The following is a 22,306-nucleotide window of genomic DNA, read 5'->3' as shown; positions in this document are numbered from 1 at the left end:
ACACGCTCCCGGTGTCCCCGGTGTGCCCCGCCCGAGCCCTGTGTGCCGCGGGATCGCCGTGTCCCCCCGGTGTTCTCCGTGTCCCCCCGGTGTTCTCCGTGTCCTCCCGCAGTGTCCCCACGCCCCCGTGTCCCCCCCGTGTCCCCCCGGTGTCCCCGTCCCTTCGAGTCCCCTCCTCGGTCCTCCCGCCCGCCAGGGGGCGCTGGGACAGGGCGGAATGGGGGCGTGTCCCGGGATCTGTGGGCGTGTCCCGGTGCATGTGGGCGTGTCCCGGTGCCTGTGGGCGTGTCCCGGTCTGGGTCCGGTCCCGGTGGGCGTGCCCCGGTGTCTGTGGGCGTGTCCAGGTCCCGGTGGACGGTGCCGTGTCCCGGGGAGTGTCCCTGTCCCTGTCCCGGTCCCGGTGCCGCGTCCCGTTCCCGAGGCGTGTCCCGTTCACGGGGTGTGTCCCATCCCCGAGGCGTGTCCCGGTGCCGTGGGCGGGCCGCGCCGAGGCCGCCATGGCGCTGAGCGGGGCCCTGGCGCTCCGTGTCGCCTACGCGTCCTTCGGCGCCCTGAGCGGCCTCTCGGCCTTCTGCGCCTGGAGCGTCGTTCCCGCGCTGCGCCAGCCCGGCACGGCTGCGGCCGGCGGGCTCTCGGGTACGGCACCGGGGATACCGGGGACACCGGGGCCGGGGACACCGGGGCCGGGGGATACCGGGGTCGGGGGATACCGGGGCCGGGGACACCGGGCCGGGAAGGCTCTAGGTACGGCACCGGGGCCAGGGGCCACCGGGGATGAGGGGACACCGGGGCCAGGGGACACCGGGCCGGGCCGGGAGGGCTGAGCGGGGTCGCGGTGAGGGAGGGGATCGGGGCTGGGCCTGAGGGAGCGGGTCGAGGAGCCCCTTCCTCATTCCTGAGGGGCGTGAGGGGTGAGAAGAGCCCCGTCCTCGGCCCTGAGGGGGGTGAAGGGAGTGAGGAGCCCCTTCCCCATGGCTGAGGGGGCTGTGAGGGGTGTGAGGAGCCCCTTCCTCATCCCTGAGGGGTGTGAGGGGAGTGAAGATCCCCATCCTCAGTCCTGAGGGGTGTGAGGGTTGTGAGGAGCCCCTTCCCCATGGCTGAGGGGACTGAGGGGTGTGAGGGGAGTGAGGAGCCCGTTCCTCAGCCCTGAGGGGTGTGAGGGGGGTGAGGAGCCCCTTCCTCAGCCATGAGGGGGCTGTGAGGGATGAGGGGGAGTGAAGAGCCCCTTCCCCGTGGCTGAGGGGGCTGTGGGGGTGTGAGGAGCCCCTTCCTCATCCCTGAGGGGTGTGAGGGGAGTGAGGGGTGTGAGGAGCCCCTTCCTCAGCCCTGAGGGGACTGAGGGGTGTGAGGAGCCCCTTCCTCAGCCCTGAGGGGGCTGTGAGGGATCTGTGAGGGGAGTGAGGGTGATGGTGGGGCCGAGGAGCCCCTTCCCCGTGGCTGAGGGGAGGTTTGAGGGGGGATCTGAGGACTGAGGGGGCATTTGAGGGGTGTCAGGGCTGAGGGAGTGTCAACACAGCAGTTGGGGGCTGTCAGGGCAGAAACTGGGGGCTGTCAGAGCAGGAATTGGGGGGTGTCAGAGCTGAGGGGCTGTCAGGGCTGAGGGGGTGTCAGGGCAGGAATTGGGGGCTGTCAGGGCTCAGGGGGTGTCAGAGCAGCAATGGGGCCGAGCAGCCCCTTCCTCGGGGCTGAGGTTTTCAGGGAAGCAAAGAAATCCTCCTGATTCCCCCAAATGCTGCAAGCAGACCCTCCGAAAGAGGGGTTTGGGCTTCAGGGGTAAAACTGCACCTGAGCTGCCCAGGGATCTGGGAGATGTGGGGGTTTGTGGCTCTGGTTAATGGCTGGGGTGGAGCAGGACAGTGCTGCAGCTCCAGGGCTTCCCTGGCTGAATTCCTGCCAGAGGAGCAGCAGAAAGTGAAGTTAAAATTTAGAAAGGATCCAAGGGTGAGGTACAGGGCTGGGCTTGTCTCAAAATAAAAAAAAAAGCTTTTAATTCCAGCAGGAGCTGGGATTCAGCAGAGAATTCCCACACTTTGCTTTGCTGGGTGGCACAAAACTGGGGGGATCTTGAGCCAGAAATGCAGGAGAAAAGAAAAAAAAAACAAAAAAACACTTCATTTGCTCTTTCTGCTGTGTTTTTATTCTGGGAAGAATCTTGACAGAGGAATTTGGACAGAGGAATTTTGGGTGGAATTTTGACAGCAGAATTTGCAGATCCTCCTCAAAGTGCCCTGATTAAGCCAAGCTCTGCCTGTGGGCCCGTGTTTATCTCGTTTTTAATGCCTCTGCTGTGCCTTTGGATCTGTGTTTGAGGATGTTTATCCACAGCCTTCCTGGCTGGAAGAATTCCTCCTGGTTCTGAGGAATCTCCAGCTTTGTCTCTGCTATCAGTTTGTTGATATTTCCCTTATCTCCCAGAGACCCTTTCCTGCTTGGGAATCAGCCCTAAATTTCACTCATTCCCTGTTATTTACAGTCAAAACTTGAGCCAAGTCTGAAGTTCCATGGAGGGAAAACGAGGCTGGGGCTGGAATTAATGAAATTAAACCCCTTGTGTCCCAGGGGTTTAATTCCATTTCCACCCAGGCACAGGGGCTTGGGAGACTCTTGGAGAATTGTAAAAACACCTGAGAGATGGAAGGAGTGGGATCTGGTACAGCACCAGAATATTCCAAAGGCTCCTCTCCTTCCAGATATTTTCCTAAAATATCTCCCTTTTGGCAGGGAAATCCCCCCATTTTTGACCTGTTCCAAACCCAGCTGATGCTCCCGGGTTCCCCCAGGAGAGGCAAAGTTTGGCAAACATGGAAATGGCAAAATTTCGCTTGGCAAAGCTCCAGCTCCTGTTGGAGTGGGGATTTCAGCTCGTTCCAGCTGATGCTGCAGCTGGAGTGGATAAAAGGGGATTGTTTAGCTACAAAAGGACTGAAGGCTTTGTAAACACACAGAAAAAATCCTCAGTCTTGGAGCTGGTCCCCGTTTTCAGGGAGTTTTTAATGTCACTTTTTATTTTTACCCTCATTTTCTTTGCCATCAGCACACCTTTGGAGCTGGATGCTCCTTGCAGGAATGCTGGAGTCAGGGGGCTCCTTGCAGAATAAATCTGAATTTTTTGTTTATTTGGGGATTTTTTTTTTGTCTCTGCTGCAGATTTGTTGTTTTTCCCCAGGATTTCCATGTGGGCCACGTGGAACAATCCCAGAAAAACTCCCCTGGGGTTGAAGGATCCCTCCAGGAGGAGCAGGAGGCTGACAAAACCTCGTATTTGTCCCAGTTTTTGTTTGGATGTTTGCAGAGAGGGAAAGTTTGTTTCCCGTGAGCTCAAACAACCCAAATATTATCCAAATATTTGGGTGTGATGGGGGAAAATCATTCCCCTGCCCTGCCTGGAACTTCTGGGATTTCTTTCAGCTCCCTCCAAGGGTGCTGGGAGGTTTTTGTGTTTTACCCAGGAATTGATCTTGCCCTGATACCTGCGAGCTCCTCTCTCCTTGGGGCTGTCTGGGGCCCTTTCCTTGTTTTGTATCCTGGGATGATCTGGGTTTGATTCCCTGGCTCCAGGGCCCTCGGGTTTGGGGTAAATCCACAGGGATTTGTGGTTTTCTGAGGGGCTTGGGTGGGACTGGAGCTGTCTGGGCTCTGGGGTTTTGTGCCCTGGCTCAGGCTTTAGGGACAAGGTGCTTTAGGGCAGCAGGGCTGGGTTTGGGGCAGTCCCTGGGCTGAAAACCTGCAGCTCCTGCAGTCAGTCTCCCCCAGCTTTCAAAGGTCACAACTTGTACTTCATTTCCCGCTAAAAACGGTTTAAAACCCTGAGTTTTTCAGGTGATGTTTTGGCCCAGAGCTGCCTCTGGAGAGCTGGGCCAGGGCTTGGATCGGGGATTGGATTAGAACTGGATCAGGGTTTGGGTCAGGGTTTAGATTGAGCCTTGGGTTAGGGTTGGGATCAGGGTTTGGATTGGAATTGGATCAGGGTTTGGATCGGGGTTTGGATTGGAACTGGATCAGCGCTTGGATCAGGGTTTGGGTCAGGGATTGGATCAGGGCTTGGGCCTGGGCTTGGATTAGAGTTTGGATCAGGATTTGGATTGGAATAGGATCAGGGTTTGGGGTCAGGGTTTGGGTCAGGGTTTGGATCAGGGTTTGGGGTCAGGGTTTGGGTCAGGGTTTGGGGTCAGGGTTTGGGTCAGGGTTTGGGGTCAGGGTTTGGGTCAGGGTTTGGGGTCAGGGTTTGGGTCAGGGTTTGGGGTCAGGGTTTGGGTCAGGGTTTGGGGTCAGGGTTTGGGTCAGGGTTTGGGGTCAGGGTTTGGGTCAGGGTTTGGGGTCAGGGTTTGGGTCAGGGTTTGGGGTCAGGGTTTGGGTCAGGGTTTGGGGTCAGGGTTTGGGTCAGGGTTTGGGGTCAGGGTTTGATCAGGGTTTGGGGTCAGGGTTTGGATCAGGGTTTGGGTCAGGGTTTGGCTTGGAACAGGATCAGGGTTTGAGTCCAGGGAACTCGAGGCGCTCTGGTGCAGCAGCAGCGATGTTGGGGCGGGAGCAGCAAACCTTGACTCAGCATTCAGGGCAGTTCTGCTGAGTCATCCGGGCAGGCTCAGCGGGGAACAGCTTTTTGCTGACTCCAAACCCAAAGTTCCCCATTTCTGTAGGAAATGTGGCTCAAAAGTGCTGAAACCCAGGGCAGCAGGAAGTGGGGCAGGTGGATTTTGGGGAACTTGGGGCTCAGCTCTGTCACCAGACCCTGGCACAGTTTGGGGTGTGATGACTCTGCAGCTGTGGCCACGGGATCTGCCCCAATCCCAAATCCCTCCCGCCAGCCTGGGGACCCCCAGCACGGGGGGATTGCTCATGGGGTGTCCTGTGGGGGTCCCGGGTGGGAACCCAGCCTGTCCTGAGCAGGGAATGTGGGCAGGGGGGCAGCAGGTCCTGGTTGGGCAGGAGGGGCTGGGGGGCTGTTCTGATGTCCCTGCTGTCACCTGGACAGGTGTGCTGCTGTTCCCAGCTGTTCCCAGCTGTTCTGGGGGGTTGGGCTGTGCTTTACCTGTCCATGGGTGCTGTTCTGATGTCCCTGCTGTCACCTGGACAGGTGTCCAGCTGTTCCCAGCTGTTCTGGGGGGTTGGGCTGTGCTTTACCTGTCCATGGGTGCTGTTCTGATGTCCCTGCTGTCACCTGGACAGGTGTGCTGGCGCTCTGGGCCCTAATCACGCATGTGATGTACCTGCAGGATTACTGGAGGACCTGGTTAAAAGGGCTGAGGTTCTTCCTCTCCGTCGGGATCCTCTTCTCTGCCCTCTCCGGGCTGGGCTTCTGCGCCTTCCTGGCCCTGGCCATCACCCAGCACCAGTGTGAGTACTGGGAGGGACTGGGGACACTGGGGGGTGGGGACAGAGCAGGGCTGGGGGTGCTCCTGCCACCTCCTCTTCTGGGGACAGCCTGCAGGGATGTCACCGCATTTCCCTGCCCTGCTGTGACATCCAAAAAACCTGGAATTGCCTCATTTCCATGACAAAGCTCCCAAAAAAACCTGGAATTGCCTCATTTCCATGACAAAGTCCCCCCAAAAATCTGTGAATTTCTTCATTCTCATTACAAAGCCCCCCAAAAACCTGGGAATTTCCTCATTTCCACGGCAAAGGTCTCGGCCATCCCTCCTGGAGCAGCTCCAAGCCCAGCCTCGGTGCTGACTCAGCATTCCCAGCTCCCAACCCTTGAACATTCCCTAAGGAATGGTTCCAGATCCCTGCCGCGATTTCCTTGGCCCAGACCAAAGGGAGAACGTTTGGGCCTTGTTTTCTTGGAGGTTTTCTGTGTTTGTTGTTTGCTCAGAAGCCCCACGGGGTTGTTCTGGGGGTCACAACCCAAAAACATCCCTTGGCTCAGCCTGAAGAAACTCCCCGTGGAGTTTTCCTGCTGCAAAGGGATGAAAATCCACGTGTGAAATCCTTAAAAATACAGCTATGAAAGGAAAACCAAATATTTGCCATCCCCTCCTTTCTTGGAAAATTGTTTGGGGAGGAAATTGGGGTTTTTAGGGAAAGTCTTATCCCCACAATTTTTAGGGAAATCCAGGGGTCCCCACAATCCAGGGATCCCCATGATCCAGGAATCCCCTAAATCGAGGGATCCCCATGATCCAGGAATCCCTATGATCCAGGAATTCCCACACATCCAGGAATCCCCACAATCCAGGAATCCCCACATTCCAGGAATCCCCACGATCCAGGAATTCCCATGAATCCCAGAATCCCCACAATCCAGGAATTTCTACAAATCCCAGAATCCCCACAATCCAGGAACCCCCACAGCCCAGGAATCCCCACAAATCCAGGAATCCCCACAAATCCAGGAACCCCCGCAGCCCAGGAATCCCCACAGCCCAGGAATCCCCACAAATTCCTGAATTCCCACAAATCCCATCCCTGAACCAGACTAGCTCTGAACGCGGCTGGCAGAGCCGGGGAAATCCTCCCATTCCCGTGGAATTCAGGGCACACCGAGCTCCCAGGGGCTGGAATTCCCACAAATCCCTGTTTTCCCCCAGCCCTGACTGACCCCAAGAGCTGTTACCTGTCCCTGTTTTCCCCCAGCCCTGACTGACCCCAAGAGCTGTTCCCTGTTTTCCCCCAGCCCTGACTGACCCCAAGAGCTGTTCCCTGTTTTCCCCCAGCCCTGACTGACCCCAAGAGCTGTTCCCTGTCCATTTTCCCCCAGCCCTGACTGACCCCAAGAGCTATTACCTGTCCTGCGTGTGGAGCTTCATGGCGCTGAAGTGGGCGCTGCTGCTGAGCCTCTACTCGCACCGCTACCGCGCCGAGTTCGCCGACATCAGCATCCTCAGCGACTTCTGAGCCTCCCAGAAAGGTGTGAGAGGCGTGGGCACGGGGCCGGAGCCCCTCCCGGGGCTGGCTGGCTGTCCGTCCGTCCGTCTGTCCGCACAGAGGGGCTTTTCCTGCTGGCTTTTCCTCGCTCGTCGCTGCTGGTTCTGGGAGGAGGGAGGGAGGGAGGGAGGGGAAGGGCTCCCGGAGCATTCTGTGGTGCCACAGGGGTGGCAGTCCCCACCCTTGTCACTGCCCTGCTCCTGTGTCACCTCTCTGCTCCAGGGGAAGGGCCCAGCTGAGCTCCCAGCCAGGTCCTGCCTCTCCAGGGCTTTGGGGTTTGGGGCAGCCGAGGAGCACAGCTGATCCCAAAGCTGGGAATGCTGCCCCTGGCAGAGCACAGCTGATCCCAAAGCTGGGAATGCTGCCCCTGGCAGAGCACAGCTGATCCCAAAGCTGGGAATGCTGCCCTGGCAGAGCACAGCTGATCCCAAAGCTGGGAATGCTGCCCCTGGCTGGTGAGCACATCTCATCCCAAAGCTCATCCCAAAGCTGGGAATGCTGCCCCTGGCGGAGCACAGCTGATCCCAAAGCTCATCCCAAAGCTGGGAGTGCTGCTCCTGGCAGAGCACAGCTCATCCCAAAGCTCATCCCAAAGCTCCCAGGCTGGTTTTCAAAAGGAGTGGGATCCCGTGTTTAACCATAAATGCTGTTTATTTACCACTTGAAGTTGCAGCAGCAGGTGTGTGGGGAAAAGGTGTTGGGGGGAAAGGGGTGCAGGGCCAGGGCCTGCCCTGCCTGAGCCTCAGGGAGAGGATTCCTGGGGAAAAAAACAGAGAAAAAATGTTTTTGTGGAAGCAGAAGGAGAGGGGAGGGGACAGGGGCTGCTCAGGTGACCCCATGGGTTGAGGAGCATCTTTGGGGTGAGGCTGTGACGTGCTGGAGTCCCTAAACCCAGCCCCTGGGCCACGTTGTAGCCCTGGAGTCCCCACCCCACATGCCAGCTTTTTAAAGGATGCTGTGTGTAAATATTCCCTCTATTTTTACATGGATTCCTCCTGGTTTGCACCTCGGGGGTGCCGGGGTCGGTGCCACCCTTGCTGTCACCCTGTGCCACCACAAATACAGCCCTCCCTCACCAGCCTGGCTGCCCTGGAGTTCCCTGGGGAACTGGGAAGGACGGGTGGGAATGGCACCTTCTGGGGTGATGGGGAGGGTTTAACCCCTCACTTCCTCAGCCACAGGGAGTCTGAGGTGGATTTTCCCCTCACAAATCCCTCGGGATTCGGGCATTTCAGCCCAGAGGGATTTTTGGGGAAGTGGTGGTGATTCCACCCCTTCTCCCTGGAAATGAGTGAGGGGCAGGGGGGGCTTTGGGGTCAGCCCTGAGTTCCCATTCCGCGCTGTGGGGTGGGGTCCAGGGGAGGGGACACGTTGGGGACACCGGGGACACTCAGGGCTTTGGGGTCAGCCCTGAGTTCCCATTCCGCGCTGTGGGGTGGGGTCCAGGGGAGGGGACACGTTGGGGACACCGGGGACACTCAGGGCTTTGGGGTCAGCCCTGAGTTCCCATTCCGCGCTGTGGGGTGGGGTCCAGGGGAGGGGACACGTTGGGGACACCGGGGACACTCAGGGAGCCCCGGGTGCAGGGCCCGCAGGAGCCGCCAGGGGGCGGCAGTGGCACAGCCCGGGCTGGGGGGGGCGAACGAGACCCCAAAAGCACCTGGGACACCCCAAAACCGGGGACACCCCCAAAACAGGGACAGCCCTGTGCCCGGGGGCCGCCGAGGAGCTCAGCGTGGCCCTGCAGGGGTGGCCCAGGTCCCCACAAGGACCCAGCCCTGGGCTGAGGGAAGGATCCCAGCTGGAATTCCCATTTCCTGGCACTGGGACAGGAGGGGACAGAGGTCCTGCTGGCTCCAGGAAGACTCAAATCCATCCCCTCACCCTGACCCCTTCTCTCCCCACAGCCCCCACCAATCCCAGCCGCCCTGTCCCATTCTCTGGCTGCACCAGCCTTTCCCAGCCCCATTTTTCATGGAATTGCCCATTTTTCCCTTTGCATCATTCCTCACGCCCTGGGGCTGGGCAGCCTGAGGAATCTCCAGGAACTGGGGAGCCTCTGCTGGATTTTGGGGGGTATTGAGGGTCATGGAGGGCTCCTGTGGCTCCCACTGTCACCAACACCTCCCTGGGACCCACTGGGGGGGTCTCGGCACCTCCCCAGGGTCCAGCAGTGACCCCAATCCCACTTTTCCTGCCCGTGGAGGGATTCAAAGGCACCCGAAGGGAGCCACAGGTTTTTTGCATTTTCCCAATCTGCTCTCAAGATGTGGCGAGGGCGGAAGCGGCGCCTCCAAGGCTCCGGATGAGCCTCGTGGGGCTGGGGACCCTCCAGGTGCCTTTGGGGGAGGGGGGCGCTGGGGACACTGTCCTTGTGTGCAGGGACAAAAATCCCGGCTGGGTGTCCCCAGCGTGGCCCTGGGGCTGCAGCAGAGGGGTCCTGGGGCTTCCAGAGGGTGGTGCTGGATTGGGGACAGGCTGGGCTTGGGGACAGACGTAGAGGGACCTGCAGGAGGGTCTGGGGACAGACCCAGAGGGACCCGCAGGAGGGTCTGGGACAGACCCAGAGGGACCTGCAGGAGGGTCTGGGACAGACCTAGAGGGACCTGCAGGAGGGTCTGGGCTCGGGGACAGACCTAGAGGGACCTGCAGGAGGGTCTGGGGACAGACCCAGAGGGACCCGCAGGAGGGTCTGGGACAGACCCAGAGGGACCTGCAGGAGGGTCTGGGGACAGACCCAGAGGGTCCTGCAGGAGGGTCTGGGGACAGACCCAGAGGGTCCTGCAGGTGGCTGTTCCCAGGGGGATCCTTCCCCTGGAAGTCTGTGCCATTCCCTGGGAATGAGGGCTAGCAGGGTGAAGTGCACAGGCACGGACAGGAGCGTGTCCCAGACCTTCCAGGACACCAGGATGTCACCACACGTGGTGTCCCTGCTCCCTGGACGCGGCGCTGGATTCGCCCTTTGTTCCCCAGCTGGGAAAAATCAGCAAATCCCCCAAATTCCACCTCGCTCACAGCATCCTGAGCATCTGGAGGAGTCCCTGAGGAAGGGCTTGGGGCTGGAGCCAGGAATCCCAAAGGAGTGTCCTGGCTCCCAGGGGCCGTGTCCAGCTGGGAGGGTGCCGGACACACGGACACGAGCCCAGCCCTGCTGCCATTCCCGGGGAATCCTCGTGCTCCAGGAGGCTCCTCGGGCGAGAAGCAGCTCTGGGATTAAAGATCCCTAAAGGATCTTCAGGATTTGGTGTCGGGATGAACTCACCGGAGCTGGGGGAGCTGGGACAGAGCCAGGGGCTGGGAGAGGGGGGGAGCGTCACACACAGAACTGGGAATGGTTATTTTTAGGACAATTCTCAGCTTGGAGAGCAACCAAGGGAATAAAACGGTTCAATATGGGCCCAGTGCTTAACGAGGAGGCTGAAAATCCCCAGGCTGGGATAGCTGGGAAGGGCCTTTGGGATGGGGTTTGGGGTTTGTGGAGAGCCCAAAGGGGCCAAGGCAGAGGGGTCATTGGGGGGTCCCGGCCCCTCCGGGGTCCCTCTGCTCCTTCCCATCCTGGAGCTGGGCTGGAACCACTTCCCATGGAAGGGTCACTGCTTCTCTTCCTCCTCATCCAGGAGTGGGAGAGAAGGACGTGGGGAATGGGCTGGAATAACGACCAGGGGGAAGCAGCAGCCCTGCTCCTCCTGCCTGTCCCTTGGGGTGGCTCTGCCTCACTTTGCAGTGGCTTTTACCCCTTTTATTGGCTGATAAACCCCAAAATCCATCCCCGCCAGCCCTCAGGAAACCTCAAATTCCACAAGACCCCCTGGTCCCCCCGAGAACCCCCAGTCCCCACGACACTGGGACATTTCTCTTTTCCAGCCTGGAAAAAACCTTTTTATTCCTTTGATTCCTGGTGATGGAGGAGATGAGGAGCTGGAGGATTCCCCTTCCCTGATGGAGAAGGATCAACCCTTTGGAAAACCAGGAGAGGAGGAGCCCTGGGGCGCTCGTGGCTCCGTCCCTTCCTCCTCCACCTTGTCACAAACCCCAAAATTCAACTCTACATTCTGCAGCCCCGAAAATCTGGGAGCTTTGAGCTGCTTCATCAACCCCATAAAGCCCAACAATCGGAGAGAAACCCAACCCCAGCCCGGCCTCCCCCCGCCCGCTCCGTGCACATCAAACGCCTTTTAACCGGAATAGAATTTCCTGGGACGAAATGAGGAAAATCTGTCGCTCGCATCCGCCCGGCAGCCGCTGCCCCGCCCCAGGCTCGTCCTGCAGGAGCTTTTCCCTCCCCGTCCCACTGCCCTCATCCCCCCCAGCCCAGGGAGCCCCTCGGGGAGCCCGGAGCCCTCTCGGGCAGCCCCGGGAATCTGCTGCGGGGTCCCTGTGCAGGCGGGCAGGAAATGGGCCCCTGCAGCCCCGCTCCGGAGCTCCGGAGCTCCGGGAACTCGTTCCAGCCGCCGAGGGAGAGTTTTCCTTTCATCTGCGGCCAGGAGTTGAGCCGGGCCTTTCGTCTCTCCCCAGCCACGGCTTTGAAGGCTCCGGGGGTGTCCCAGATGTGCTGCGGGGCTGCGAGGGGGTGGGGGCGGCTCTGGGAGAGCGGGGTGCATCCCCTGCTGCTGCCAGGAACCCCCACCCTGGATGGTCTGAGGGGCTGGGGACACCCTGGCCTAGGGGACATCCATGGTTTGCAGCTCCAGGGGCTTTTCCAAGCCCCCTCTGGGCTCCAGTTTGGCCCAGCAGGGAGGCAGGAAGCGGAGTCCCAGAAAAATAATTCAGCGTTACCCTGGGATGTGGTTCCATCCATGGATCTATCCAGGGATCCATCCATGGGTCCATGGGTCCATGGGTCCATCCATCCACCCATGGATCCATCCATCCATCCATCCATCCATCATCCGTCCATCCATCCATCCATCCATCCGTCCATCCATCCATCCATCCTCCATCCATCCATCCATCGTCCATCCATCCATCCATCATCCATCCATCCATCCATCCATCCATCCGTCCGTCCGTCCATCCATCCATCCTCCATCCATCCATCCATCCATCCATCCATCCATCCATCATCCATCCCTCCGTCCCTCCATCCTCCATCCCTCCATCCATCCATCCGTCCATCCATCCATCCGTCCATCCCTCCCTTCTCTCCACAGCCCCATCCCGCTCACAGGCTCTGCTGCTCGTGGATAAGATCCCAAGGAAAACTGGGATTTACTGCGGGTTCTCCAGTGTCTCCCTCTTCCCCTGGATGGAACCCAGCTCTGGTTACCCCTGGGATAAAAAAACCCTAAATTTTCTTCCCATTTTTGCTCTCTCCCCGTTGCCATCCCCAAATCCCGGCTGGTTTGCCGTGAGCAGGAGCGTGGGGGATGAGGTTGTGCGGGAGCAGCACCCAGGGTCTGCTCCATGGGGAGGATCTGGGAAGGGACCGCCGGTGCAAATTCCCCCCTGCCCTCCCAACACCGCATTTCCTGGGTTTTTCCAGAGGGTTTTCCCCTCCTGGATGGAACAGAACCCCCCACAAATGTTTGTCTGGTTGCTAAGGGCGCTCCTGGACTCCTCTTTCCCACAAATTCTTGAGCGGGTGATGATTCCCACAAATTCCTGAGCTGATCCTGTGGCTCAGCGTGGGGCAGGCCGAGGTCGGCATGGATTTTTTGGGGATTTTTTCTGGATCTGCCCCAGCTCCCTGCACACAAACCCCACTGATTTTCCCAAGTCCAATTCCTTTTAAATGGAACAACGAGGTTCAGTGCACCAGGGGTGGAAAAAAAAATCTAATTTTCTGGCTTTGTTGGGATTTTTATTGGGATTGGGAATCCTGTGCAGGAGAGAGTGGGGAGACAAAGGGCATGGATGCTCTCAGAAGGAAAAGGTGAGTGAAGGAAGGATGAGGAGACAGCTCTGGATGCCTGGAATTGGAGTCAGAGGTGCCCAGGAGTTGGATGCTGGAGGATCTGAGCCCAGCCTTGGACACTCCCAGGGGTTTTGATTCGCTCCCGAGGTGCAGGACAGGAGCTTCCACTCTCTCCTCCCCGTTTGTCCCCTCCTGTCCCCTCCCCAGCCCCTGGGAACCCCTCCCTGGGTGGCTCCAGGGTGACAAAGCAGGAGGAGAGACCTGGAGGAAATGGGAGAAGCTCCTGGGGACATTTCTTCCCAGCAGGATCCTGAGGGATCTGCGGCAGATCCGGGCAGGATCCGGGGTCGGTGCCGACCCAAGGGCAGCTCTGGGAAGGGCTCGGAGGGGCTGAGCCGGGGCTGATCCCAACATTTCCAACATTCCCAACATTCCCAGCTCCGTGCTGGGAGAGCTCAGGACAGTTCCTGGCAGCGGGACCCCGATCCCAGCTTTGATGGCCAGATGGGGGAGAAAAGGGGGGAAGGAACTTTCACGTGTCGGAATTAAGTGGAACAGGATGGGCCCAGCCGGGGATGGGGGACGGCACCCACAGGGTCCCTCCCTCGCCTCACCCCACGGCTCATCCCGACCCCATCCCTCAGGAGAACTCCGGGATCGCTCCCATTGCCCCCAGGACCCCCTGCACCCCCCGGGACCCCCTGACCGCCGAGCTCTGACAGATCCCGGCGCGTTCCAGGAGCGTGAGGTCAGCGCGGCGGGGAAGAGGCTCCAGGGCCATCCATCAGCCGGGATCAAAGCCCCGCGGGTTCCCCTTCCCAGCGCCATCCCAGCGCCCCAAATTCCCCGCGGTTGCCGCGGCAACCACACGCGGCGCGGATGCTCCGCGTTTTTTGGCCGCCCCGCAGCTGTTTCCACTCGAGGCCGCCGTAACTGGAAAAACCTGCGGGTCTCGAGGCGCTTCCCGGCCTCCAGGGGCAGCGGCTGTTCCCGGCTCCCTTTCATCTTCCCCATTTATCAGCCTTATCCTCTTTTTTTTGTTGGTTTTTTGTTGGTTTTTTTTCTTCACGCGGGATGAAACGGGGATTATTTTTGTCCTCCGGAACAAAGAAAAGGAGCTCGGAAAGAAAATCTCAAAACGAAGCGAAACAAAACCCTCTGAGAGCACCAAATGTTTCCCCAGCACTGCCAAGGCCACCCTGGCCATGTCCCCAAGTGCCACCTCCACTTTGAAATCCCCCCAGGAATGGGGGCCCCACCCCTGCCCTGGGCTGGAGGGTCCTGCCCAGGAGGAATTTTCCCAATGTTTCCTAAACCCTTGGTGGCACCACTCGAGGCTGTTTCCTGCTGTCCTGCCCCTCGTCCCCTGGGAGGAGATTCCCCCAAAAAGCCCCAGAATCCTCCTGGGGGGTGATGGATGTGAGGAGGTGGGGGGAAACCAGGAGGGGACGTGTCCAGAGGAGCCTTGAATTGGTGGGAATTGGGAATTCAAATCTCCCATCCGGTGACTTCTCCCTGAGTCAAGTGAGCTGGGCTTGGCTCAGTTGGTTTTTGTTTTTTTTTTTTCTTTAAGGCTTGAAATTTTCCCTGATGTGTCAAAAGCAGCACCAGAAAAACCCCCAGCGAGCTGGAGGAGTTATTGAAACCACTTTGGTGCCTCGTGACCTTTCCATGAGAAGTTTGGATGAATATCCTCCCAAAAAAACACTCACTGAAAGAACAAATTGAAATGTTTGAGGGAAAAGCCACAAACCCTCCAAATGTGGGGACAAAAGCCCCTTGGGGTGTGGGGCTGCTCCTTCCTGCACTTCAAAGCTCATTGTGTTCCTCCCTTGGCTCCGGGATCCCAGCCCCGATCCCAAACCTCCCCTCCCCCAGCCAGAACCCTTCTCCTGGTGAAATTCAATTCAATTTTATTTTCTTTTAAAAGGAAAACAATAAAAAATAAAAAGAATTAATTAAGGAATAAAGGCCAGGCACAGGCTGAGCCTCAGCTGGGGCTGGTGGCAGCTCCCCAGCCCTCTGCAGCGCTGCTGGAGCAGAGGGCTCCAGATCCGGCCCCAGTCCTGTCCTGGGGGATTCCCAGAGAGGTCCTGCCCTTCCCCTTCCCTTCTTCTTGTTCCCCTTCCTCTTCCATTTCCTCTTCCTTTTCCACCCGGGAGCCACTGGATTTACTCTACAGAAATTTGGTGATGGATGAGGATGATGAGGAATGCCAGGAATGGAGGCAGGGGAGGGATGGACGGACGGAGGGATGGATGGATGGATGGATGGATGGATGGATGGATGGATCCATGGGTGGATGGATGGATGGATGGATGGGTGGGTGGATGGAGGGATGGCCTGGTGGATGGACAAATGGACACAAACTCAAGCTCATTTTGACCAAAGCCTTTCCTCAAGAGCCCTACGGATGCCGATCTCCCTTTGGTTGCTTCTTCCTTCGCATTTTGGGAGTTCCTGACCCGCTCATCGCAACCCCTGCGGCTCCACATCCCCACCTGGCTCCCTCACAGGTGAACGTCTCCTCCTCCACCCCTAACAAGGCGACATTTCTTTGTGGGGTCAACTGGGTTGAAAAATCATTTTCAAAGCCACCGCTGAGCTCCATGGCTGGGGCTCCCTTGGCACCGAGAAGGTCCCTGACATGCGGGCGGCAGCCGGAGCATCTGTGCCGGAGGGCTCGGGGTGGCGGTGGGGAGGGAGAGAGGAAATCTGGAACCCATAAGCTCCAGAGCCGCTGGCGTTCCCCTGCATTGGTCTGCGCCTGGTCCGCCCCCGCCCCGCTCGCCCTATCAGCAGGAGCCGTTCCCGAAGTCATCCCAGCGCCCTCCTCTCCTGGCCCAAAGGAGAAGCCAAGGAGCTCCTTGGAGGGCTCTGCGGGGCTTGGGGCGCCCGGGGAGCCCCGAGGGCGAATGCTCCGGGCCGCGCCTCGGGAGCCACGGCCGGCTCCTCCGCAGCCCGGGGAGCCGAGGAGATGAAGGAGGAAAACCTTTCCCCGGGGTCCCCCGAGGGCAGCGCGGCCACCAGCGAGGACGAGGCCGAGCGGCTGCCCAGGAAGAGCGGCCGCAAGCGCGGGCAGGGCCCCGGCGGAGCCCCCTCGCCCCAGGGCAAGCGCAGCCGGCGCAGCCCGGCCCCGCAGCCCCCCGAGGACGCCCACGCCCAGCGCGTCATCGCCAACGTGCGGGAGCGCCAGCGCACCCAGTCCCTCAACGACGCCTTCGCCGAGCTGCGCAAGATCATCCCCACGCTGCCCTCGGACAAGCTCAGCAAGATCCAGACGCTCAAGTTGGCCGCTCGCTACATCGACTTCCTGTGCCAGGTGCTGCAGAGCGACGAGCTGGACCACAAGGTCGCCACCAGCTGCAACTTCCTGGCCCACGAGAGGCTCAGCTACGCCTTCTCCGTGTGGAGGATGGAGGGCGCCTGGTCCATGTCGGCGTCCCACTGAGCCGGGTACGTGTGGCCGCGTCACCGCCGTGTCCCCGCGGTCTCCAGGGGTGTCCCAGCTCAATCCCACTGGGAATCGTGGCCGCCCCTCCTGGCACTCCAGGGACGAGGGATTTGTCCCATCAGACCCCAGAGCGAGAGGAGGTGGCGGTTCCTGAGCTGCTCTGGAGTGGCTGATCTCGCTCAGCAGGGGTGGGAAAGGTTCAAAAGGGAGTTTTTAAAATCTGGTTGATTCCCAGAAACCCTGGGAATTCTGGTTGAAACTCTGCCCTGGCCTTGTTGGGGCTGCTGAGGTGTCAACCCCGCCCTGCCCTGGGGTGGCCTCGTGTCCTCCTTCCCCCTGTTCCTCTCCCAGCGCTCTGCAGACAGGATGGGATCCGTGATCCCGTTGGATCCGCGGGAATCCTGCACTGCGTGGGGAAATCTGATGGACTCAGCTCCATCCTCAGCGTCCCTCAGGATGCTGAGAGGGGAATAATCCAAAATTCAGAGGTTTAGGGCTGGGCGGAATCGGGAACGGGAGGAGCGGGGTGGATGAGGCACCGGCACTTCCCGCAGAGCAGGAACAGAAAGTTCCAGAGGACATTCCCAAGCCAGGAGCTCCGGGGATGCCTCAGGGGACCCCGGCTCCCGAGAGGCTCCGCTGTCCCCAGCAGGACCAGGGCTCCTCCTGCCTCTCCTCGGGCACCAAACAGCCCCAAATCCGAGGCCGTGGAGGTGCCAGAGCTGGCTCAGCGTGCCGAGCGTCTCCCAGGGGATTTCCTGTCAGGATCGGCCACCTTGAAACTCCCTTTCCCAGCCAGATCCCTCCTGGCCAGCAGGAAATCTGACACTTTGCTAAATTCATCTGTAAATACCAATTTTTGGGGACAGACCCTGTTGTTTCAGACATTAAATCCTCTCCTTGCCAGGTCACCTCCCTTCGGGGCCGGCCAGAGGAGGAGCGCGTGGCCCCTTGTCCTCACTTTGGGATGCCCAAAATCCGCCAGGACCAGTCGGGGTGCTGACCCCCATTCCCTCCTGGACCCCTCACCCCCTTCTGGGTTTGGCACTTTGGGGTTGGATTCTCCAGTTTTGGGGGTGTTGCGGGGGCGCTCCCCAAAGACAGGGAAGCTGCTCGGCACGGCTTCATCCCGAATTTTGCCAAGCCTGACTAAAATCCCTTTGCCCTGGGGAGGTGGGGGAGGCTGAGCCCCCTCCCCAGCACCCCCAGACCCATTTCTGCTCCCTCTGTGTGCAGAACCCGACGCGGCTCCCAGAGCTGTTCATTTAAACCGAGTTCTTGGCAGAGCTGAGGGCTGAGCGGAGGGATGAAAGCCCCTTCAGTCACTTTGGAGAGCTCCCGTGAGCGCAGCGGGATCATCAATCCCCTTCAAATCCATCCCGAGCCTGCATCCTCCAGCTGGGGAGGGAATCGCCCTCCCCGGGCCAGCCTGCGGCGTTTTGGGGTCCCGGTGAACAATCCCAGCAGGGCAGGGAGGGAGAGGGAGGGGGATTCTCCCAGAAAACCCCAAAAGCAGCGAAGAGCCGCGGGAGAAGCGGTGCCGGGCTGGGGAGGCTCCGTCTCCCTCCTGGGGTGGGGAATGAACGCGGTGGGGTTGGGATTTCCTAATGGAAAGCAGCCCCTGGATGGTGGAACTCAGCTATTAAATATCAAAGAGGGCTGGGAAAGCTGGATGTGCCCTCGTTAACCAGGAGACATCAGCCGGGGAAAAAGAGGGATGGAGCCCTCAGGCAACAGAAATCACGTTTGAAGTTCCCCCAGCTCAGCTTTTCTCGGCAGAGTCTTGAGCACATTAAAATGGTTTCTTTCCCTGCCGGAGGAGAAAATGAGGCTGGAAGCTGGAAGTGCCGGGGGGAGAGGCTGGGAGCTGATGTTCCTTGCCCTTCATTTGTCTCCCTGGATTTATCGCCTCTCTCGCGTTGCCCTCACTTAATTGTCTCTCCTGAAAGACCTTGGATAAATCTTCCCTTTGGGGACTGTTGCTCTCGCCTGGAATCGGCTTTGTCTGGCGGCTGCTTCATTTGCTTTTATTTATAAACACCTCTCGCTGCTCCGGGGCACGGGGGGAGCTCGGGAACAGCTCCCATCCCTGTTCTCTATTCCCTATTCCCGATTATTATTTCCCTGCTCAGGAAATCCATCTCGAGCTGCTTTAAAATCCCCCGGATCCCTCTGCGGCCCGCCAGGAGAGCAGGGATCCCTTCCCACCCCAAACCAGTCCCTTAAAAGTGGATCCAGCCCCTGGTGAAAGTGCTCAGGGTGGTCCAGGACCCCCAGTTTGGGGCTGGGCTCTCAGGAGAGGTGAGGAGCTGCCGAAATCCCGAGAAATCTGTTCCTGGGTGGTTTGGTGCTCCTGGGGTTTCCTCCTGGAGCAGAGCAGGTTTGGAGGTCACAGGATTCCCCAAAATCTGCCCTTCCCAGAGCCGCTGTTTTCACTGGGGGTGGAAGGGGCAGGAGGAGCCGCCCTGGTGAGGGATGTGGGACATTCCCCAAAATCCCCCGAACTGGCACAGCCACAACCAGAGCTCTTTTTTCCAGAAAAAAAACCTCCACATTTTCATTAAAAACAGAAAAAAAAACCACCCAGGGGAGCTGAGCTGCTCTCCACGGCAGAGTCCCCGCACTGCTGAGGATTAGTTAAAATTAATCCAGACATAAAATCACGGATCCAGCCCTGGGGAACGGGGAAATATCTCCGGGTTTATGGCCCCTGCAAGCAGCCGGAGCTGCGGGAATGCCTCTGGAACGAGCCCGTTTTTCATCCCGGCTGTCAGGGAAGGCTCCCGGCAGCCGAGGGGAGCGAGGAGCTCCTGGCGTGACAAAGGATGCTGAGGGAGGGTGAGGAGGGAGCTCCGTGAGCTCCTTCATCCCAAATCCTGCAGGGCCGGGCTGCTCCCGAAGCCCTGGAATCCCCCGTGAGGGTTTTTTGGTGTTAAACCTTGTCCAGCCCTCTGGAGGATCCCAAAATCCTGCTGGGAAGGTGTTTTTTTGGGATCAGACCTCGCTGGGCTCAGGGAGCTGACCCCTTTTTCCAAGGCTGGGTTGAGATGGTCCCTCTGGAATTTTGGCTGCCCGTGCCCTCGTGCCCTGGATGTGCCATCACCCATCCCAAGGGCTCCACATCGGCCTTTGGGGGATTTTCCCCTCTGCCCCCACCCCCAGCACGACTCCTGGGGGTGAATTCCTGGAGGATTTGATTTATCCCTCCCCAGGCTCCTCTGCAGAGAGGAGAAGCGCTGGGCGAGCAGGAAACAGCCGGAGACAAAGCGGGAGGGGATGGAACAAAGCTGGAATAGAGCTGGAACAAAGCTGGAATAAAGCTTGGGGTGCCCAGTCCCACAGGGATCCATCCCCGGAGCCCATTCCTGCTCCACCCTCCAGCCTGGCTCCGGTGCCACCAGCCCTGCCCGGCTCCCGAGGGGCTCCCGAGGGGCTCCCGAGATCCCATCTGCGGGAAAAGCTGGGATTGGGGTGGTTTTAATTCCCAGCACATCCCTCGCGGCTCCGGGAAATCCGGGAATGCCGAGATCCAGAGGCAGCGAGGGAGGCTCTGCCCCCACTGGCTCCAGGGCATGGATTTGTAGGATTTTGGGAATCCCAGCCCAGCCTGACCCCACAGGATGGATTTGTAGGATTTTGGGACTCCCAGCCCAGCCTGACCTAACCCCACAGGATGGATTTGTAGGATTTTGGGACTCCCAGCCCAGCCTGACCCCGCTGTCTCCCCCCAGGTCTCCGCCTCGATGGAAGCAGCTCCAGCACCCAAAACCCCACAGGAGCCTCCCTGGAGAGAGGAGGGAATGACCCCCAAACCCCGACAGCCCCGGGGACCCCAAAAACTTTAGGGATGAGCCCGAGGGAGCCGCAGCAGGAGCTGCCTGGGGCTGCTTCAGGAACTCGGGGCCGTGATTCATTCGGGAAAGGATTGATCCCAATTCCTCCTCCGGGACTGCCGGGAAGCCGAGCCCCTCGAGCAGGAAAATCCCTCTGGGATGAGGGGAAGGGGAAGGGCTGGAGCCCCCCAAGGAGCCCTCCCAGGACCTCGGGGGTCCCCCCGCTTTCATCCCGCTCCGTGGGATGTTCCATGGATTGTGTTCCCATGGATGAGGATCCGGGGGGATTTGGGGGCTGCTGACCCCCCCAGGGACCCCCGGCCACTCCTGCCCCGCAGATGGAGCCTCAAGAACTCCCGGGTGGAACCCCAAAATCCCTTGGGATTTACTGGAATCCAGGCTGGAGACGGAGCCAACGGGAATTTGGGGATTTTGGGAACTCTGAGGGGGTTTGGGCTCTTTTGGGGGCGGGGAAAGGACGATGGAGGTGTTGGGGTGACAGAACAACCCCAATAAAGCCCAGGGGGAATTTCCCAAGGTTCAATCCTTGTTTTTCCTAAGGAAATGGTGCTGCCGGGTCCCCCCTGCACCTCCCTGGGCTGGGTAATTTTATGAATCAGGCAAAAAAAAAAAAATCAGGGTTTTTTGCTTGTTCTGGCAGAAAAAAGAGGGGGAAAATCCCTTCCAGGGAGGCTGCAACAGGCCTGAGCTCCCAAATATTCCATGGAGAGGAATTCCTGTTGGGATCAGATTTGGGGCGCACCAGAGAATCCACAGGAAGGCCCAGAGTGACTTTTTCTGCCCAATTCCCAATTTTTATGTGCAGTGGGAGTGGATTCTCTGCTCCGGGGAGTCGACTGCAGCCTTAAAAAAACTCTGGAGGTGCTTAAAAAAGTGAAAATTCCATAAAAACAGGGCTGTGGTGGCTTCGTTCGGCGCCTCACGGGAAGGATTTTACAGCTGAGAAACAAAATCGGCTTCAGAAGTCAAAACCTTCTTTCAACAAATAATTGTGCTTGAAAAATAAAGGGCAAAAACTTATCTGTGGGAGTGAGACTCCAGTTTCTAATCAAATTTTTTTTAAAGGTGAAATATATTTTTAAAAAATATTTTCAAGTATTTTGCTGCGTCTTGATTGTTTAAAAAATAAACCCCTGCATTGTAAATGAGAAAAAAAAACCACTTTAACATGAGCCAAAACCCCTTAAAATGAGGAAAACATCATCCTAGTGAGCCTTCTGACCCATTTTGGGGGGAAAGGCCCCCAAAAAAATCCGTGCATGGTAAATTCCAGCAGGATGCAGCTTGGGAGGTCCCTCCATCCCCCCTGGGACCCCCACCCAGGGACCCCCACCCTGAACCACACCAAGGGTTTCCATTCCTTTTTTTCTTTTAAAATTTCATTGGTTTTGTTTTTTGTTTTGTTTTGTTTTTATACAAAATCTGCTCCCGGAGCCGTCCCCACCCCCAGCTCGGGGCTGCGTCCCCGCTGTCCCCAGAGGCAGGACAGGGCCTGGCCCTGCTGGGAGCCCCTCGGGCTGCAGGGAAGGCTTTGGGGAAATGGGAAAAGGGAAATCGGGGTGGAACGCTCGCGTTGGAGGCTCTGGATCCTCCCGTCACCCCTGGGTGGGGACAGGGACGGGGACAGGGGGGTCGGGGCATCCCCGGGGGTCCCCAGTGGGATCTGGGGAGGGGCTCAGGGGCTGGACCCACACCCAGCCAGGGCCCTGGGGGGCTGGAAGGGCTCGAGGCACCTCGGCAGGAGGGGAAGGTTCCCGAAATTCCCCCGGGAAGAGGAGTCGGGGTCACACCAGGGTCCATAGTGCAAAGGGGGCAGCGAGGGCAGAGGGACCCCCGGGCACGGCCACGCTCCAGCCTCGCTCTGCCCTCGCTGGGAGAGCCCCAAAGCTTCCTTGGGGGGCTCAAAACTTTCCTTGGAGAGCTCAAAACCTTCCTGGGGGGCACCAAATCTTCCTACGGGGGCCTCCAAACCTTCATTGGGGGGCACCAAATCTTCCTTGGGGGGCTCAAAACTTTCTTTGGAGAGCTCAAAACCTTCCTGGGGGGCACCAAATCTTCCTTGGGATGCTCAAAACTTTCCTTGGGGGCTCCAAATCTTCCTTGGGATGCTCAAAACTTTCCTTGGAGAGCTCAAAACCTTCCTTGGGGGGCACCAAATCTTCCTTGTGATGCTCAAAACCTTCCTTGGGGGGCACCAAATCTTCCTTGGGGGGCTCAAAACTTTCCTTGGAGGGCGCCAAACTTTCCTTGGGGGCTCCAAATCTTCCTTGGGAGGCT

At 58.9% G+C, this 22,306-nt stretch overlaps 3 protein-coding genes across 7 annotated transcripts in view; 2 read left to right on the top strand and 1 right to left on the bottom strand.

Moving 5' to 3' along the window:
* The first annotated feature begins 325 nt into the window (after window positions 1–325).
* Window positions 326–22,244, top strand: SLC48A1 (solute carrier family 48 member 1). 4 transcript variants are annotated; one of them, XM_039705853.1, is made up of 4 exons: window positions 330–636; window positions 5,167–5,334; window positions 6,701–6,850; window positions 19,907–22,244. In XM_039705853.1, exons 1-3 carry the CDS (start codon window positions 498–500, stop codon window positions 6,835–6,837), a joined length of 444 nt encoding a protein of 147 aa, XP_039561787.1. In that variant the 5' UTR covers window positions 330–497; the 3' UTR covers window positions 6,838–6,850; window positions 19,907–22,244. The 4 variants fall into 4 exon arrangements, with proteins under 4 accessions (XP_039561789.1, XP_039561787.1, XP_039561788.1 ...); XM_039705854.1 differs by lacking the exon at window positions 19,907–22,244 and adding an exon at window positions 14,295–14,687; XM_039705852.1 differs by lacking the exon at window positions 19,907–22,244 and adding an exon at window positions 10,732–11,072.
* Window positions 14,827–22,244, top strand: LOC120500668 (twist-related protein 2-like). 2 transcript variants are annotated; one of them, XM_039705849.1, is made up of 2 exons: window positions 14,827–16,177; window positions 19,907–22,244. In XM_039705849.1, the coding sequence occupies exon 1, from the start codon at window positions 15,699–15,701 to the stop codon at window positions 16,170–16,172; it is 474 nt and encodes a 157-aa protein (XP_039561783.1). In that variant the 5' UTR covers window positions 14,827–15,698; the 3' UTR covers window positions 16,173–16,177; window positions 19,907–22,244. The 2 variants fall into 2 exon arrangements, with proteins under 2 accessions (XP_039561783.1, XP_039561784.1); XM_039705850.1 differs by lacking the exon at window positions 19,907–22,244 and adding an exon at window positions 17,083–19,899.
* HDAC7 (histone deacetylase 7) overlaps window positions 21,381–22,306 on the bottom strand; it is a 43,681-nt gene continuing 42,755 nt past the window's right edge. Inside the window, exon 27 of the mRNA XM_039705870.1 lies at window positions 21,381–22,166. The gene's annotated coding sequence lies outside the window, so the exon portion shown is untranslated. The remainder of the gene's footprint in view (window positions 22,167–22,306) is intronic.

This window comes from Passer montanus, unplaced genomic scaffold, assembly GCF_014805655.1.
Source record: "Passer montanus isolate IOZ18808 unplaced genomic scaffold, ASM1480565v1 scaffold187, whole genome shotgun sequence".
In the NCBI taxonomy this organism is placed as follows: domain Eukaryota; kingdom Metazoa; phylum Chordata; class Aves; order Passeriformes; family Passeridae; genus Passer; species Passer montanus.
Note: the sequence above shows the minus strand (reverse complement) of the source record. Positions and strands in the feature narration are given on the sequence as shown.